The sequence below is a fragment of the Anticarsia gemmatalis genome, chromosome 2 (genome assembly GCF_050436995.1).
Source record: "Anticarsia gemmatalis isolate Benzon Research Colony breed Stoneville strain chromosome 2, ilAntGemm2 primary, whole genome shotgun sequence".
NCBI lineage: Eukaryota > Metazoa > Arthropoda > Insecta > Lepidoptera > Erebidae > Anticarsia > Anticarsia gemmatalis.
In genome coordinates this window covers 9,297,388-9,315,219 of record NC_134746.1, presented here as the reverse complement: position 1 = coordinate 9,315,219, position 17,832 = coordinate 9,297,388, and the positions used below count along the sequence as shown (strand labels likewise).

The following is a 17,832-nucleotide window of genomic DNA, read 5'->3' as shown; positions in this document are numbered from 1 at the left end:
CATTTTTATTGCGAGGTTTAGTAACGCTGTCATCAACGCACTCATCATTGAAGCTTGTGATGATTTATAAGGTGTTGAAGAAGTGTTTTTGAAAGTAGTATTTCCTTATACAAACTCATATTATTCTGTATACATTTGTATTTAGTACGTTTTTAGAATGTATCTTATTGAATACAAATACTGAAGTTTTTAAACATATAAACCCCCTTCGTAGCACGCAAAAATTTGCTTTTGTGAGAAATGATTTCAACCAGATAAAAGTATTTTCGTATTAAATAAACTACGGACTACCTTTTTTCCTAATGTTTTGGACTAACCATTTCAAGCTAGTCTATGTTGGTTCTAAGTTATTATCTTAATTCTCAAAATACATTTAATACCAAGTTTGGGATATAACAATGCTAGGTCAACAAACGTTTAATCACGATTACACTCCATCTTGTGCATTGTTCCTAATTTGTCATTTTGTACAAAATATGGCCGGTTACACCGACTTGTACAGTTTATTATGGTAAGCTTTAAAAATATACGTGCGTACCCTGAAATGTATCGAGCATGTTTGGTTTTAATAAATGTCTGACAATTTCTTTTTCGGCCAATGAACGACTCTACATAACTAGTTTTTATTTGTGCTTCTATTCTACACCCCTTTCAGAATTGCTTATTTTTAGGTCAATCTGCTGGAAGTCAGGTTATTTATCTAATCAAGTTTAGTAATATACTTACACAAGTATTACACAAGTATTACAATATTATTATATATTTGCGTGTACTGTATAACACTACTAACATTAATATCTGCAAATCTATCCAACTAGTAAAACCAACATGATCCTGGCGTCTGATCTTTAGAACACGGACGTATTGGTCATTTTTATTACCACAAAAAAATGTTTGTTGGAAACCCGTCAAACGTCTAGCACTTCTCCTGATGTAACCGAGATGACCGAGATGAGGCGAGATGAGACCGGGTTTCGCAACTGGTCGGTGTGTCCCCAAGGTCAAACTGAACGCCATTCAATAGCAGTGGCGACTCGTGCGCACGCCAGTACAGGGTAGCATCCGACATGGAGAAGACTTTGATAGTGGTTGCGTGCCTTTTCGGCTTCGGTAAGTACATTTTTGATAATGTAATAAAATGTCATTGCAACTCTTTCGTTTTTCATAAGGAATTTTAAATGAATGGTTACTGTTTTAGGAATAAAAAAAAAAAATTATTGTTCGTTGTTCGTGAAAAGTTCGTTGTTTTTATGAAAATTAAAAAAATATATGATGTGGTATTCATATTTTTAAGTGCGTATTTTTTAAAATATTTATTTAAAATTCTAAACTATTATTTACGCGGTAAAATATTTTTTTTATAGTCTCGTGCATTATGTTAATAAATCCGTACATGCATACAAAGTTTCAGTGGAACTAAATACGCAATAAATTCAAAAATTATACATTCAAATGAATATCTTTTCATAGTTACCTTATGGTATAAGACACACGTCCCATAAATATTCTCTAAGGTTAAAAGATTATTCTATTAATAAGATTTAATGGGAAAAATACTCATAAGAATAAGAGGATATACGTATCAAGTGTGGTTTTAGCGATCAATCACAGACAAACAATAGGAACAATTAAACGCTAAACAATTGTTCTATGCTTTTAACTACTTAATTGAACAATTATACGACTAAGTACGATAATTATACAATGTATAAGTGTTTATTGAACACGGAAGCCGTTTATCTATCTTCAAGATCCTAATCCGTTACATAATGGTATTTTCAAGGATTTTTTATTTAAACTATTTTAGGTTAGCAACTTAGTTCGCGTAGACCCTCAGGTTTTCCCGGAATGAAATGTCTTATGTATTGTTTTAGTTCATGAACTAAGTATATGGGTAACTCATTTAATCAAAATCCGACTGTAGTTTTTGCCCATAAGAGTTTCGAACATTCATGTACTTCAACAAACTTTCACGATTGTACAATTAAAAGGAACTGTAATTTTCACTTAAATTACAAAAACACAGGCATTACCTACTAGAAACACGTGCCCAGTAAAAAATAAACTTTAAAATGCAACTGTACAGATTTATTTCATTAACCAAAGTGAATGAAAAGATTCATTCAACTACGTTTCAATGCTCAGTGCAGTGAAGAAGGCACATTACAAACGTTCTTTGAAAAGAGCGCAAGTTTTTAAAATGAAGCCTCCATTCATCTCATTTAGCCATTGAATTAAGTTTCAACTTTCAAAAGCACTCGTAGATCTAGACTTTTTCTTAATTAACATTATTTATTCAAATTATGTAACGTTTGTTTTTGTATTCGTTATATTGATGTAGATTTCTTTTTCTACAATAATCTAGATAAATATAAAACTTTCATCTTTTTTTATTCAGCTCTGTGCATTTGACCTCCAATGATAAACTACTTTAAAGTTGTGGATATCATAAGAATCTATTTCTAAAACCAATAGATTTACCAATGAAGGCCCTATTATCGCAATATTTTGCGTATTCATATAAATTTCCTAAAAGGCTGTTGACATCGAAACTTGGTCACGTTTTTGTGAGGCTGAGATATTAAAACATAAAACAAATGCAACCGTACATCTTAATGTGACCTTCGAATTTAGAGGACGCCCAGAAATCAGCATATTCGAGAAATCTCCATATTTTATCATAAGTTAACTAGTATGGCAAAGTATTCTTGAATATGTTTTTAACATCCGTAATGAAGTAGCGTTCAAATAAAAGCACTTGAATGCACTAAACAATACATTTTTTTATTTTATTATGCAAAATATAGTATATAGGATGCTTATATAAAATAGTAAGTCGCGTATGAATAATATCAACAAAATATTTTGTAACATCCGAGTTGACTGGGTTGTGTAAACGAAGACGACGGCACACCTTGTTCTGATTCATGATTTCAAGAAAATTGTGATGTTATCATTTGCTGACTGTTAAACTCTTTGCTGTTTACATCCTGTAGATGTGACCATTGAGTTAGTAAGGAGCTAGCACCACTCAAATATATTTCTATACGGAAATCTTATCTAGTAGGTACTAGACGGATGAACAGTTTATTTTTTTGTCAACAGCGCTCGCCCAGTTCGGACAATCTGGAGCTTTCTCCAGATCCCAGAATCAACCAAAACAACAGTTTCAGGCAGCACCTAAATCATCTTCAGGATGTAACGAGCTGAATGAACGCTACCCAGTACCTGGAAGCTGTGATAGCTACGTTGAATGCATTGTAAGTATTCTGTGCTCAATTTAATCTTCTTAATATATTATTATAAATATAACTCAAAGGTCTGACTGACAAATTGATCTATCAACGCACAACCTAAACCACTGGACGGATCGGGCTGTAATTTGGCATGCAGGTAGATGTTAAAACGTAGGCATCCCCTAAGATAAAATAGAGGATAAAAACTTGCATGAAAATTCAGTCCTAAGTCACAAACTACGCAGACGAAGTTGTGGGGAAAAGCTAGTTTATTATAAACATCGCATAACCAGTGGCAAAAACGGACATAGGTATATTTAGATGTAAGGCATTTAAGTTCAATCAAAGCTAATTTCTGCTAAAAGTGCAACACAACAAAAAACTTTAACCAAAATAAAAAGGTATTGAGACAAGTTTTAAATCCTTATTTGTTTATTTATGTTCGTTTTGTGATAATGGAAATATCCCAAGATCGATGAGTGGCGAAAAAAAATCCATTAGGTACAAAATTGTTTGATGCTGGCCATGTAATAATGTCCTAAGTTTTAGGGGCATCGGACTAGCGATAAAGTGATTGTAAATTCGCATTTGACCTATCCACGTGAACCCACGTGCACTTTTACCAGAGCGGGTTACAAGAATGCCAATTAGGTAACACAGTTTACTTACTACGATGAAAATATTTTCCGTATTCTAACAAATTTGATGAACGTAGAGTGTATCTAACTTTTGCTATAGGATATTTAAAAAGAAGTTAAAAGCCTTCTTATAATTTAAATACAATTTTCTAAGAAAAAGTTTATGCTCTGGTATCATGAAAAAACATAAAAAGGAAACTAAAACGTGGCTTTATGAAGAATAAAACCCTGAGAATGATTCCCAAAACGCCATAATTAATCGACCCGACAAAATGAAGAGGGTCTCAATTTGTTAAAGTCATTTCTTAGAACGCACATCAATTCGATGAATACAATATTATTTTCGAATGGATCCTCTTTTTAGTCTCTTTTAAGCAAATGAATGGCCAAATAATTTGAAGTTTTTTCGCGAATTTTCTCATGGGAATGCGTCATTTTCCCGGGGTAAAAAGTAGCCTGTCCTTTCTCGGGTATCAAAATATTTCCATACCAAATTTCGCAGAAATTGGTTCAGTAGTTTAGGCGTGATTGAGTAACAGACAGACAGAGTTACTTTCGCATTTATAATATTAGTATGGATAAAACAAATTTTGTATTGACGGCTCATACAAAGAGTGACACAAAATATCTCTCATTCTTTTGTGCGTAATCATTCTCCATTCATGAATAATTCACTTAATAATCGCTGAATCTTGTATTAAGACCGTGTTATTTGCTAAACGTGATGGGAATTTGATGATGAACGACCTCTCTTTGATTACATTTCGAGTTGCCAAACGGATTATGGTTTTATGTTACCGAAGATGAGAATTTAATTATACATTAGTAATGAAACGTGATTAGTGGCATTTGACATTTGTTTTATGACTTGAAATTGTTGGAATGTTAAAGCTTATTTTTTCCTAGGTACGGGATATATTATTGTGATTAAATAAATACATACATGCGTGATATAATGGAGACTTTTTAATGTCCATGTGCTTTACAATGTTAGAGCCGCAGACGATAGAATATACCTGGCATTTTCTGATCCGCTAAAAAATAGTCATTAGGACACAATAGTCATTCAGAAAATATGTAGTTTCCATATTTACGGCATTGTCCGAATTCAATAGTCATTTTCATAATTTAAAATGGGCATTTGTGTTAGTAGCCATGACATACTATTAGATGAGTCAACCCAAACATATTGGCAGCTTGGAATTTCGCACGCTAGCTCCAACTTACACATTCATTACATAACGTTTTTATCTTATTTATTTTTTCTATAGAACGGAACAGCCGAGGAGAAACTCTGCCCTGATGGTCTTCGCTTTAACCCAAACGTGAACTTCAACGTGTACCCTTGCCAGTATCCCAACGAAGTGGCCTGTCTCGAACGGTCCGCATTACGTGAGTAACATAACATATTCTACATGTATACAGCCTACTTCATCCATCTGATATTATTACTTTGTATGTCTGTATCATCGCTGATTTTAGATATCGAAATATTTCAACTCGATGCTATTTCTGTCACTTGATACGGAGTTTGAATACTTTATTGTATATTACATAAATTACATGAACATTTCAAGGCTCTTACAGCAAGTGAAGGCAGTGCTGTGTCACTAGAATTACTCAGAACTAATAAAGGCCTACATGTTAAATTTGGCGTTAAGCCATAAGATACATAATAGGATACGTGATTCCTTCACGGAATGTTACTCAAAGCACATTAAATAAAATACAAATTCAATTGCTCGATAGATAATAATATCATAGATCTAATTTGGTCTCCATTAATTTTATTGAATATCACAACATCTTTGAAGTGACCTGACCTTTCTGGAAGTTAAAAGCCATTCTCACATTAATTAACCTGTGACCTCACGAACGTGTCAGTTTTTAATCAAAATTGTTTTAATAGCGCTCTCATCTATCTTACACAATCGGTGATTTATGTAACACTGTCTTGAAATTATTTGTTACTTTCAGAGCCAGCTCAGCCGACTGAACAGTGCCCTAACCAGTTCGGTTACTTCAAGCTCGGAGACCAGCGCAACTGCAGCTACTTCAGAACCTGTGTGAACGGCGTCGGTTACGATTTCTCATGCCCTGATGGTCTCGCCTGGAGCGCTAACACCTACCGCTGCGAATGGCCTGATGAGGTCGAAGACTGTGACGCTGAAGGTAGATATTATATCACATGTCATTTGTATTAAATGTCCGCTTCTTATCCATCTCATCAGCATCAAGAACTTTAACTTACTTGAAATTTCATTATTCTCTGTTTACTAATTATTTTTCGTTCGTATTGGCACACTTGTGTCCTCACACGTGCTAACTTATTCGTGAGCACGGGCCGCGTTGTGAAAACACTTAACACATATGAAAGCTGTGTCACGTGTCGTAAAATTCGATACTTAACTATTGTTGGGAGAGGTCTAAAGTCGTTAGACAAGAATCCTATATAGCTATAGACTTGCTTTTAAATGTCTTATTCAGTTTCAGTAATCAATGTATTGTATTCCAGCTTTCCTCGGCTTCCGTTGTCCTGAGATCCCTCAGTCAAGAGAGCTCGGTCCACCTGCCGGCTACAGATTCTACAGGTATTGTTACATGAATAGCATAAGTACGTGCAATAAGTGCGCGCTTATTATTAAAGTGATAGATATCGAAATGCCAAGAACTGGTTACTTAAGAGGCGACCGGTCAGTCGGTGTCAGCGCATACTTAAATGTCAGGAGATGAGCGGCGACCTTGCTTATGTAACCTCGTTATTAGAAATACCAGAGGTTTGCTAACACGTCCTCATAATATAATGTTCGTTAATATACTATACACAATGACATACAAGCCCAGTGTACATTCTTTCGGGTCACCTTTTTTTCTTTTAACGCAGTTAAAAACCACTTTTTGTTGTATAAACATCCAATGCCAATTTTCATCAAACGTTGCCTTGACGTTGCTTCTAGAATCTAGATAATATATAATTTATTCCTTGACCGTGGTATTAATATAGATTTGGATGCAATAATGCAAATACAAATAAACATCTTCCGTCAACTGTGGAGCGAAGTGCAAGGCTACAACACACGGAATTCTTTATGTTTATGTTTTTACTTGGTTTTTACGCGTAAATATTTTACAGTGAACCAGTCGTTAATCAGATGGTATTTGTTTTTATTTCGAGTAACGTAGACAATTTAACTCCTTCACAGATGGGATCTCGGCTACAATTATTATTTTGCTCACGTTATGATAAACTTTGCAATGGCAACATAGCATTTTTAAGATATTAGGATTGTAATCTTGTATCAACATTTAAAAAATAATAGTATTGAGGATCCCTGAGAGAGCCACTAAGACGTTTCGCAATCGAACGTATGGCGAATTGATTACACGGTTTAACATTTACACTTGTGACCCCAAAATTTAAAAGTTTTTGCTAATGCAACACGACAAAGTACCGTCACTCATTCTCCTGTTGTCGACCAGTTACATAAATTATTGTGTCGTAAACAAACGAATATAGGTACACCACGCGTGAAAATATTTTCGGGGTAATGAGTATCCTGTGTCTTAAACCGAGGTACAAACCATATGAACACTATATTCGTCCAGTAGTTCTTGCGCGAAACTTTCGCTCTGATAATATGAGTAGACAGGACATTTTGAATAGTCTTTCGAATACACATAATTTATTTTAACGCTATCTTTTCCTTGCAGGTCCGACAACGACTGTCAGAAATACTTCTTGTGTATCGAACAGAGACCCAGAGTATTGTTCTGCGGTAGTGACTCAGCTTTCGACGAGCTGACATCCACCTGCGTATCTGCTGATGAAGTAGCCGCCTGCCCCGCTGAACTAAGAGAGACAGCTGCCCGCGCCAGAGCAGAGGAAAAACAACGTCTCGCTAAAGAAATCGAATTCAACGCTAAAACGCTAAACAAAAAAAGATTAGGCTAAATTAAATCTCTGGATTCCAGAGACACCTAGTCTATATCAAGAGAAGTCTAGTCTAAAATCCACATTTGAGTTACCATAGCAACAATAGTCATAGAATATGTTTTTGGTTCGTCTTCCTGTTTTGTTATTCATCAGATTTGATCTTATCGTTTCTGATTTTTGTACCACATGTAAAAATGTAAGGATTTAGAATAAGATAACATAAACTTAATATTAGCAACAAGTTTTATATGTTTATAGTGTAATGTAATCACAATCTTACTTCTTAAGCCGTGAATAAAAGAAACAAATGTAAAAATCTCTCTGAAAACATATTTGTTCTACATTATGTTCGGTTGTTACCTCGTAAGCAATAGTTAATACCATGATGATATAAAAAACGATGTTATAAAATATTGTCAAGTCACAATATTAAAATAAAGTATCAAAAACATAAAACGTGTTTTCTAATCACTGCCATAATTACCTCGACCACAGTAATGCACTTGTTTTCTCATTAATACAACTTGACATTTTGGTATAAAAAGTAAAAGGGCTTCTGACTGGACATCATTCAGGAGTTGTCCAGTCGTGGGGAACAATAGAACACCAACAATGGCTTTCTTCTTCTTCGTCGCACTAGCTCTTGTAGCTGCCGGTAAGTACTTTTACCATAATCGTGCAATTTCTTCAAACAATTTGCAGTGATTTGCAAATTCTGGATCGTTAATTTTAGCAGCTTGCCAAAATAATCGTGCAAAATATAAATTGTAATTTTCTTGTACATTATACCTTTATGCAATTCTTAAAATCTTTGTAAAATTTTCAAGCATTAATGGCCTAGCCCAGGTTGTCGATTATCTTGCACTATTTTTAAGTCGTCCTTTCTTCAGGTCACGCCGCGGAAGTTCAGCAGCAGCCCTTAACCAGGAGCTCTGTGTGCAAAAGCAGGAATGGCTACTACAAGGTCGACGCTAGCTGCGACTCTTATGTAGAGTGCAATGTAAGTAAAACTGTCTAAAAAAACCGCAGACTTATTTATTGACACATCTATGAAAATTGTAAGAACATTTTTTAGAAAGGCACCGATAGCTTAGTTATATTTATTATCAGTGCTCTGCTCTGTAGCGCAATTCTCAATAGTGGGTATTGTCGAGTTTCGAGAGTTCGTCATTTAAAATGTACTACCAAAATAGTTCTTAAGGAGCCCGGTAGAGGCGCTAAAGAGATTTTTGTGTAAAATTTCTCGATAGCTAGCCGGTTGTCGGTAGTCGATAGTATTAGAGAATCGAGCTACAAGATTACTATCAATATGTGACTGTTAGTGCTCTCTGTACTTGAGATATGACCCTTCAAATCACAGTGCCTTAACTGGCCATGACATTGTTTTTGGACAAACATGCTCTTCATCATTGTCAAGATTTAAACGACAATTACCAATCTAATTGTCAACCACCGTGATTATGTCAACATACTTCACTTATAGCTCATTACTTCGGCCTATAGCCTACATTTTACAACACAATGATCTGTCTTAGCTTTGATTAATCGAGAGTTTAAGACGTCAACATCTGTTACGTCAATTCGCAAGGGGGCGACACAATTGTTCCTACATTGAGGTCAATTTAAAAGAGTCCCAGAGTCGACGAGACATGACTATTTAAGTATTGGATCAATAGCCTGATATTTTTACTTTGTGAATCGAGGAAATATAGAAACGTACTATTATAACTTAGTAACATGCCTAAATGTTTTACAATTGATTAAATAATTGCATTGGTAATTAAGAATCTGATCGTTTAAAATCACTTATGTCCATCAGACAAATGTTTGACGTAATTTAACAAATTACGAAAGCAATGATGATAGCTTTATAATGTTACTAGCTGACCTGTGCGGCTCCGCTCGCGTGAATTTCGTACTGTTGCTTATTCGTTTGAGCACGCGAATTGCGAAGCACTCGATACACATAAAAATGCTAACAACTCTTTTGTCATCTAATGGTTATTTACGAAAGGGACCCGAAGGGCACTTAATGTGACACAGGCTCAGGCAGGCCTGATTTCCTGTGGTTACCTTCTTTTCCGCTCTCGTCTGTATCCGTACCAGTTTACAGTGTAAAATATAATACCTTATTATAGACTGACCATTGCTTACCCGTCTGGATTCAGAATATTATAATAGGTACAGACAGATCTATCTGCGCCGGAGCTCTTCACACGCGTAATAATGTTTACTTGCGATGATACGTCCGAAACCGCGTAACCCGTAATTATTTTTTATATATCATCCGTTGTTTATTTTTTAAAACTTACCACGTAGTCTGTTTCATAGCTATCCAATTTATTTCCTTAATGCAACCAATTAATTTGGTTATGTGTTTCGAACAACAACGCCATCTGTTAGTTGCGGCGAACAACGACAACAAACGAAATCACTCGGTTGCCATCTAGGATATCCCGACCGCACCGGACCCACGTAAACCAACATTTTTGTGTAATATATCATACAACATTTATGTTTAAAAATCTTATAAATGTATAGCATGTTTCAAAGGTATTTTTTTTACAATAAAGCCATCAAAACAAATTAATTAGAAAAAACATGCTTTGTTGCGAGCTATAACGCCATCTATTGGTTGGTGCGAACACCAGGTATCGATACGGCAGGCGCCGCGTTCACTATGCGAATGTTGTGAAATGGATTGTAACGCCATCTATGGTCTCTATAGGGAAACGCAGGTTCAAACGATTTCTACGTATATTTTTCAATTTTCTAAATTTTTTTGAAATTTTATGCTATAAAAAGTATCCTAGAAATTGCTCCACTACTTAATCTATGCATATACCAAATTTCAGTGCATTCTATCCGGTAGTTTTTACGTGATAGCGTCACATACAGACGGAGGACAGACAGACAGACAGACAGACAGACAGACAGACAGACAGACAGACAGACAGACAGACAGACAGACAGACAGACAGACAGACAGACAGACAGAAAAGAAAATTATAAATTGCAGATTCGGTATCAGTATCCGTTACTAAACATCCCCCATTGGTTTTTTTTTAAATATATTCAATGTACAGAATTGACCTCTCTACAGATTTATTATAAGTATAGATATTGAGAAGCAATAGGTAGAAACATATAACATAGTTTTCTTAGAAAACTAACTCCCTTTGTTACTATGCAGGACTACATGGCAGTAGACCAGATCTGCCCGGATGGTCTCCACTACAACCCCGAGGCCAAGTGGCCCAACTACCCCTGCGGCTACCCCATGGACGTGCCCTGCCAAGGACGCGGTGCTGCCCGTAAGTACACACTTGAGTACCTTTAACACTTCCTTAAACAATACAGTTATGTCAGTAAAATTAATTCAACGATAATACCAACATTTCCTACTCAAAAAATCATTCTATTATCCACCTATTTTAACTATAAATATTATTAATGCAGGCAATGCACTGCTCTGGTTAGACTGCACTATTCTAATCTACCCATGTTTTCTGTCCAACAGAGCCTGCCCAGCCCACAGTTGAGTGCCCTCACCAGTACGGCTACTTCGCGTCTCCGGTCGCTTCCCCCGACAACTGCGGCCAGTACCGCATGTGTGTTGCTGGACGTGCCATTGAGATGGTCTGCCCCACTGGTCTCGCCTTCAACCCCTCCTCTGGACGCTGCGACTGGCCCGATCTAGTCCCCTCTTGCAAAGTAGAGGGTACGTGTACATTCTTAAAGAAATATTCAAAGAATCTAAGCATATATTTTGTGTTTCCTATTTCAAGATCAATGGAAGTGTTAAAGGGATTTTTTGAGATATAAAAAGTAATAATCGTTTCTGATTGCAGACTTCCTCGGATTCTCCTGCCCTGCTGCCCCTCTTGATGCTAGAGGCAACCCCATGGACATCGTCCTGAACTACAAGTAAGTATTGACCATTCGGGCGCCTTTAATAACTTTGACACCAGTTTGACCACTAACCATACAATAAGAAGAAGAAGACCAAAAACTAACCTTGGTATTTCGTTACATGAGTCTGATATAATCTGTGCCTGCAAATTGTTAATGTTTATTTCTTCCACAGGTACGAGGGCAACTGCTACTATTTCTTCTCTTGCGAGCAAGGCCGTGCTCGTCTCCTGTCCTGCGACAACGGCATGGCTTTCGATCAAGTTTCTGGCCGCTGTGTGGATGCCGACCTCGTCGACTGCGGTGCCGGCGTTATGCCCGCCGTCCTATAAAATATATTAACTTTAGTTATTTAACTATGATTCCTATGTATTCCTAACTTTTCTTTAATAAACTTCGTTATATATTACAAGTACTTTTTACTTAAACAACACACCTGAGTCTTTACTCAATAAGATACAATATTTTAATTATTAAATATTAGTACAACGATAAACTAAAATGACAATCATAAATATTGTAAATAATTAACATAAAGTTTTAAATCCTTAAACTACGATTTCTAGAATATTGACGATACCTTGGCACCCTTCTACAACCTCTAGTAGTCACCCGTGGTAAAAAAGTAAACTTTAGTCTAGTGTAGTAGCTTTCAAACACATTCAACTACAATATAAAAAATGTTAGAACGATTTTTTTTTATTTACACACTTCACAGTAATAAGGAACATAAGTTTGGCTGATCTTATTATACGTGTGTGTGTGTATGCAAACATTTGCTTCGAATAAAGAAAACAACAAGTTTCTTGTAACGTCATAACTGAATCGGTTTGGAATATAAACAGGATAAAGTGAAGATTCTTTTAAATTAATGATTGCCCTGTGAAATGTGTTTTTCAAAGAAATTCACGCAAGACTGGTAGTAGACCTATCAAATTCGAACTTATTTAAGTTAATTAGATTCGTTTCCAGTAGCCAATGTCTGCTGATAGAGCCGAAAGGCTAAATTTCGTACACTCGAGTAATTATTTCTGATGACCATTTTAATAAGCATTGTAATCAACGCCTGACAAACGCCTTAGAACGAAAAATGCTGTTGGTTTTAGAGTAGAAGTGACAGCAAGACTAATGTACTGAGTTGTAGGGTACAATGTTACAGCTAATAAGGGAGACAGCTGAATCGTTTTAATATATAATTACAGAATTATGAAAGACTGCTATTGCTGCGAAGACGGCTTCTGTAGCTCGATTCTCTAATACTACTGACAACCGCCTACTCATCAAAAAATTTTGCATGAAAATCTGATTAGCGCCTCTGACGAACGTAGAAACTATTTTGGCAGTAGGTAGATACATTCTAAATGTCAAAATTTCGATACTCAATGGTACCGACTTTACAGAATCGCGCTACAGGTTACCTACGTTTCTTATATTTATTTCTCACTCTCTACTCGGTTTCGTTGCTATACTTATGCAGAGCGAGAACTGACGCATACTATAACTTCCTGTATGCTAAAATATTACTGCGAAAATCTCCATGTATCTGTCTTCTGTATTCTACATGGGAGCTCCATTGCATCGGGGGATCGTGGGTTCGATTCCCACATGGCACAATCATTTGTGCAATCCACAAATAATTATTTCGAGTCCGGTTTTACTACGTGTGCGTTGCATATATGTTTGTAAAAGTCTCCGCGACACATGAACAATTCTTAGTGAGGGAGTAGTCTTTAAAAAAATAACTAAAATAAGTTTAGCACCATTGTTTTCACTAGATGTGAAACACTATATTGGCTATAGTGTGTTTGTGTTTACAATATAGCCAGTATGTCGTCTTTCACTTCCACCAGGTAGAAGATGTCCACCACTGGTCTCAGCCACACAATTTTAACAAATCCCAATCCCGAGCCGCCCTCAAACAGATTCCAGCGACCCATAAAGCAGTTTTATGCCACGATCGAATATCGGTTTGTAAATATATACATATTTTCTAAGGCATCTACTAGCGACTATTAACTTTTAGCTATGGACTATCGACAAATTTCATAGGAAAAACAATGTATAGCACAGCTAGTAGAATTTAAATACGCCAACCGAATGTGCCAAATGTAGAAAATAGTTTTTCCATGTACCTAGTCCAGACTCAATGAAATAATACCTGTTTGATGTCTGTGTCCTTTAAATATATGAAAAAATGTTATTAAGGTATTGGGTTCGAATCCCGAACCACTCATAGCGCTCTCATTTTTTTCCTAATTCTCAGTGTTTTCGAAGACTCAAGAGTCCACATGCAGTTTCTTTAAGATATAGGCTCAACCCTACTGTTTTAATTTAACAGCGAAATATATTTCCTACACTTTCATACATCTTGCGAGATTATAATAATAATGTATCTACCATATTAATTAAGAACTTATCAAATATGTGATATTATATTACACACTACTGTAGGAATAATAATAATATGGTCACCTATCCACTGATCAGTAGACGAATGTATTTTTGCAAATATTATTAAGAATCTATGTAACGTTATATGTAGTACTATCACAAAACTATGAAATTTTTGACTCAATAAAACAATCAAGGGTCGTCTGGATCTGGAGCATTTGTTTAATCCAGAACACTCAGGACTTTACACGTTGCACTCATGATCAGCTGGTCACATCAGTTCTTCACACAACACGTTGGCGATGTGTTAATACATACATATTGTTTTGAAGATTGCTCTCTGTCTGTTGATGAAGTACTAATCGAATCCACGACTTCTGGAAAACTGTCTAACTAAACAGTACTAATTTGTTAAACAATTAAAAACTACTTTCAGGTACTTCACAATATAATGACATTCTTGTAAAAGCGCAGATCAATCATTAATTACTTGATATCAAATACGAAAATACTTGTTCAAAAACCGCAACTTGCACTATTAAACACCCATTTAATAATTGAAAAATGTATTTAAAACAGTTTCAATTGTAATAATTTTGATTGCTAATTGCATTAATAAACAACTTAAATACAAAGGGTTTGGGTGCTCTCGTTACAGTGAGGTGTGCACTGTCGAGTAGTAAACACCTCCGGGAGAGCAAGTTTCTGCATCATGATGCGGTTCAAACTTGTATTTATACTGCCTCTGTTAGTTTGCGGTAAGTACAATGTCTGCTTTGTTGTTTTACATGGTATCTGTGAGTCTTATATTCTGTTATGTGCAAGTAATTACTGAGTATTTCTTTACAGTGACAGGGCAAACTGACAACAGAGGATATGGATACTATGGAACGTCTAACGTTCGGGATCAAAGACTGTATCCGCAACCCATGTATCGTCCGCGGCCGTTACCGGGCAGAGCAGGGCCCGTCGGAGCTCCTCCCCAACTAGTACCTGCACCAGGACCGGTCGCGCCTCCTGCGCCTGCTGAGCCTGTGGTTTCCGATGCACCGGTTGACGCTCCGGTTGCCGCAGCACCCAGCGCCCCTGTTCCTCAAGAACCACTGTACGCACCGCCAGGAAGACCTGCTCTTCGTCCACTGCCAGTACGATTCACGCCACCGCCTCCACCGCCGCCACCACAGCCACAGCCAGCTGTAGTTGCCCCTCCCCCACCTGCACCAGTTGCTCCCCCACAGCCAGCTGAAGTTTATTCTACTACCCCGGAACCAATCTATATATCTGCTGTTCAAGAGCCTGTACTTGGTATACGCGAACCACCACAAGCCGATGAGCCACAACCACCCGTAGCTTCGGATCCACAACCAGTACAGGTTGATCCACAACCAGTGGCAGTGGAACCCGCAAAAGAACCCGATAATCCTGTAGTTGGCGTTATTGAAGATTCAGCAAATCTCTCACCAAACTGGGTCCCGGATCCTGACCGATCATCAGACTTGGTATATGGTGAACCTGAGGAAAATCCACCGTCTGAAAGTAATCAAATAACTGAATACCCCCCACTGGAAATAGTTGAAGATCCCGTACCTCCTCCCGGACCCGTAGTTGATCCTGAGCCAGTAGATGTGCCATCGCTTGGAGTAGGCTACCCCCCACAGACCGGTGCCTTGCCACCTCTTTTGCCCAAACCTAAGCCTATCCGTGAACCAGCCTTCGGCCGCCATCCTCAACCGGTCCCCCAACCTATTTATCCTCCGAAACAACCCGTTTATCCTCCACAGCAACCTGTCTATCCTCCAATTCAACCTGTTTATCCTACTCCCATTCCTACTCCCCAACCGCCTCCACCTCGTACTCCACCACCACCGCCACCTCGTACTCCACCACCACCGCCACCAACTACTCCTCGTTCTCAGCCTACTACCGAAATCATTAATTATTACCCTACCCCAAAAGCTCCCATCCAGGACCTACCGCAGCCGCTTAGAAACGTAGGATCCTTGGTGCAGAACTTCGTCTGTAGAAATGGAAACGGTTACTACGTAGTCGATAATGAATGCGATTCCTACATTCAATGTCAGGTAAGTGGCAACTATGAATTTCATACTCTTGATTAAAATACATTTTCTTAACTTTAACTTTCTGTAAGCGGAATAATTGTCATTATTGTAAAATACAATTTATATAATTGCAGCAAGATATAGCGATGAAGTATTATTGCCCGGATGGTCTTCATTTTAACCCGAACGCAAACCGCAACGAATACCCATGCGCTTATCCTTCAGAAGTTCAGTGCATCGGTGGATCACAGAAACGTAAGTATTCTAATTCTTTCAGTTTCTTTTTTAATAAAATATGTGTACGTAATTTATGAATACACGTTTTTATCTTCAGAAAACCCAAGACCTACAGAACAGTGTCCCAGGCAATATGGCTTCTTCTCGATGAACGATGGTGACTGCAGCAAATTCATCATGTGCCAGGAAGGCCTCGCTACTATCATGGATTGTCCCGCAGGTTTAGCTTTCAACCAAGCCATCGACAGCTGTGACTGGCCAGCAAACGTCCCACAGTGCAACCCACGTGGTAAATAAGATTAAACTATTTTACTAATCCAACGCACTGCCACATGTGCATGTAGAAACACTCAAATACTTCATACGTGCTTATTTTTTTCAGTGTTCGACAGCTTTACCTGTCCAGAGCCCCCTGTAGATGAGTACGGCTATGTTTCTGACATCATTTACAAATACAAGTAAGTCACACACAAATGCAAAGGACTTTATCAGTCATGGACTAAAATAACATAAATTAATAATAATTTGTTTTTCTTAGATACGGCCAGCAGTGCAAGTTGTATATTGCTTGCCAGAAAGGACACCCCCGACTCCTGAGCTGTGAGGCAGGTCTATCCTTCGATCAAGCTTCTCAATCTTGCATCAATGATGAATATGTAACAGATTGTACTGTACCTGTTTTGCAAACAATTTAACGTAGCCTTAAACATTCTTATTCTTATGTATCAATTTTCTTGACTTACAAAAAAAAAGAATTTAAATAAATTATATTTACTAAATAATCAGTCTTTCACTAACCGTCAAACCTAAACAGACGGATATTGGCATTCAGCATTCAGAATTATTAAAATAATTTAATCAATGAATATGATCTCAAACATAGTACCTACCTACACGGATTTTATTAATTTTTTCTAATGAATAAAAGTAAAACTAGGTCCTGCCTGCATTATGCGCGCATAAATAAGATAACGCAGTCGGTCCTGCTTATATACCTACAAATTGATAACTTCATTGTACCTACATAATGTTCGAACGTTTCATGAAATTATAATGGTGCTTCTATTTTGTTAAATAAGTTTAGTGATACTGATCCAGCTAACTCGTCGCTCGCTCGGCTGACGTTGTTGGCTAGATATTTCTATTTAATCCCCATATCCTGATATTTATGCATAAATCACGTAGTCAACAAATAAATACATTTTACGATGAATGTAACTTTGATTTAAATGTACGAACATAACGTACAAACAAGTTAGTCTATAACTGAGAAGCATTTGGAAGTTCTCTTCTATAATAGTTATGGCGAATGCTTTGCAGAGTATAGGTAAGAAATTATTTATTAAGCAGAATCAAAAAAAAAATTACATTATCAATATCTAATAATTAAAAATGTAAACTTATTGTCCACAAATATTTTTACT

General features: G+C 36.9%; 3 protein-coding genes across 3 annotated transcripts; all 3 read left to right on the top strand.

Annotated features, from left to right (window-relative positions):
* Positions 1 to 958: 958 nt before the first annotated feature.
* Positions 959 to 8,264, top strand: LOC142983779 (protein obstructor-E-like). The gene is made up of 6 exons (XM_076130807.1): positions 959 to 1,110; positions 3,106 to 3,260; positions 5,146 to 5,266; positions 5,852 to 6,046; positions 6,390 to 6,465; positions 7,586 to 8,264. Exons 1-6 carry the CDS (start codon positions 1,068 to 1,070, stop codon positions 7,824 to 7,826), a joined length of 831 nt encoding a protein of 276 aa, XP_075986922.1. The 5' UTR covers positions 959 to 1,067; the 3' UTR covers positions 7,827 to 8,264.
* A 113-nt stretch (positions 8,265 to 8,377) lies between these two features.
* On the top strand, positions 8,378 to 12,132 carry LOC142978481 (protein obstructor-E-like). The gene is made up of 6 exons (XM_076122955.1): positions 8,378 to 8,463; positions 8,699 to 8,808; positions 11,002 to 11,122; positions 11,329 to 11,529; positions 11,660 to 11,735; positions 11,896 to 12,132. The coding sequence occupies exons 1-6, from the start codon at positions 8,421 to 8,423 to the stop codon at positions 12,050 to 12,052; spliced, it is 708 nt and encodes a 235-aa protein (XP_075979070.1). The 5' UTR covers positions 8,378 to 8,420; the 3' UTR covers positions 12,053 to 12,132.
* Positions 12,133 to 14,728: 2,596 nt separating this feature from the next.
* LOC142983774 (uncharacterized) lies at positions 14,729 to 17,184 on the top strand. The gene is made up of 6 exons (XM_076130791.1): positions 14,729 to 14,869; positions 14,961 to 16,192; positions 16,306 to 16,426; positions 16,506 to 16,697; positions 16,791 to 16,866; positions 16,947 to 17,184. Exons 1-6 carry the CDS (start codon positions 14,824 to 14,826, stop codon positions 17,101 to 17,103), a joined length of 1,824 nt encoding a protein of 607 aa, XP_075986906.1. The 5' UTR covers positions 14,729 to 14,823; the 3' UTR covers positions 17,104 to 17,184.
* Positions 17,185 to 17,832: the final 648 nt, after the last annotated feature.

Coding starts and splice junctions, on each gene's coding strand:
- LOC142978481 (XM_076122955.1), top strand. CDS start 8,421: ATGGCTTTCTTCTTCTTCGTCGCACTAGCTCTTGTAGCTGCCG. Junction 8,809..11,001: donor ACTCTTATGTAGAGTGCAAT/GTAAGTAAAACT, acceptor GTTACTATGCAG/GACTACATGGCAGTAGACCA. Junction 11,530..11,659: donor CCCCTCTTGCAAAGTAGAGG/GTACGTGTACAT, acceptor TTCTGATTGCAG/ACTTCCTCGGATTCTCCTGC.
- LOC142983774 (XM_076130791.1), top strand. CDS start 14,824: ATGATGCGGTTCAAACTTGTATTTATACTGCCTCTGTTAGTTTGCG. Junction 16,193..16,305: donor ATTCCTACATTCAATGTCAG/GTAAGTGGCAAC, acceptor ATATAATTGCAG/CAAGATATAGCGATGAAGTA. Junction 16,867..16,946: donor GACATCATTTACAAATACAA/GTAAGTCACACA, acceptor TGTTTTTCTTAG/ATACGGCCAGCAGTGCAAGT.
- LOC142983779 (XM_076130807.1), top strand. CDS start 1,068: ATGGAGAAGACTTTGATAGTGGTTGCGTGCCTTTTCGGCTTCG. Junction 1,111..3,105: donor TGCGTGCCTTTTCGGCTTCG/GTAAGTACATTT, acceptor TTTTGTCAACAG/CGCTCGCCCAGTTCGGACAA. Junction 5,267..5,851: donor TCTCGAACGGTCCGCATTAC/GTGAGTAACATA, acceptor TGTTACTTTCAG/AGCCAGCTCAGCCGACTGAA.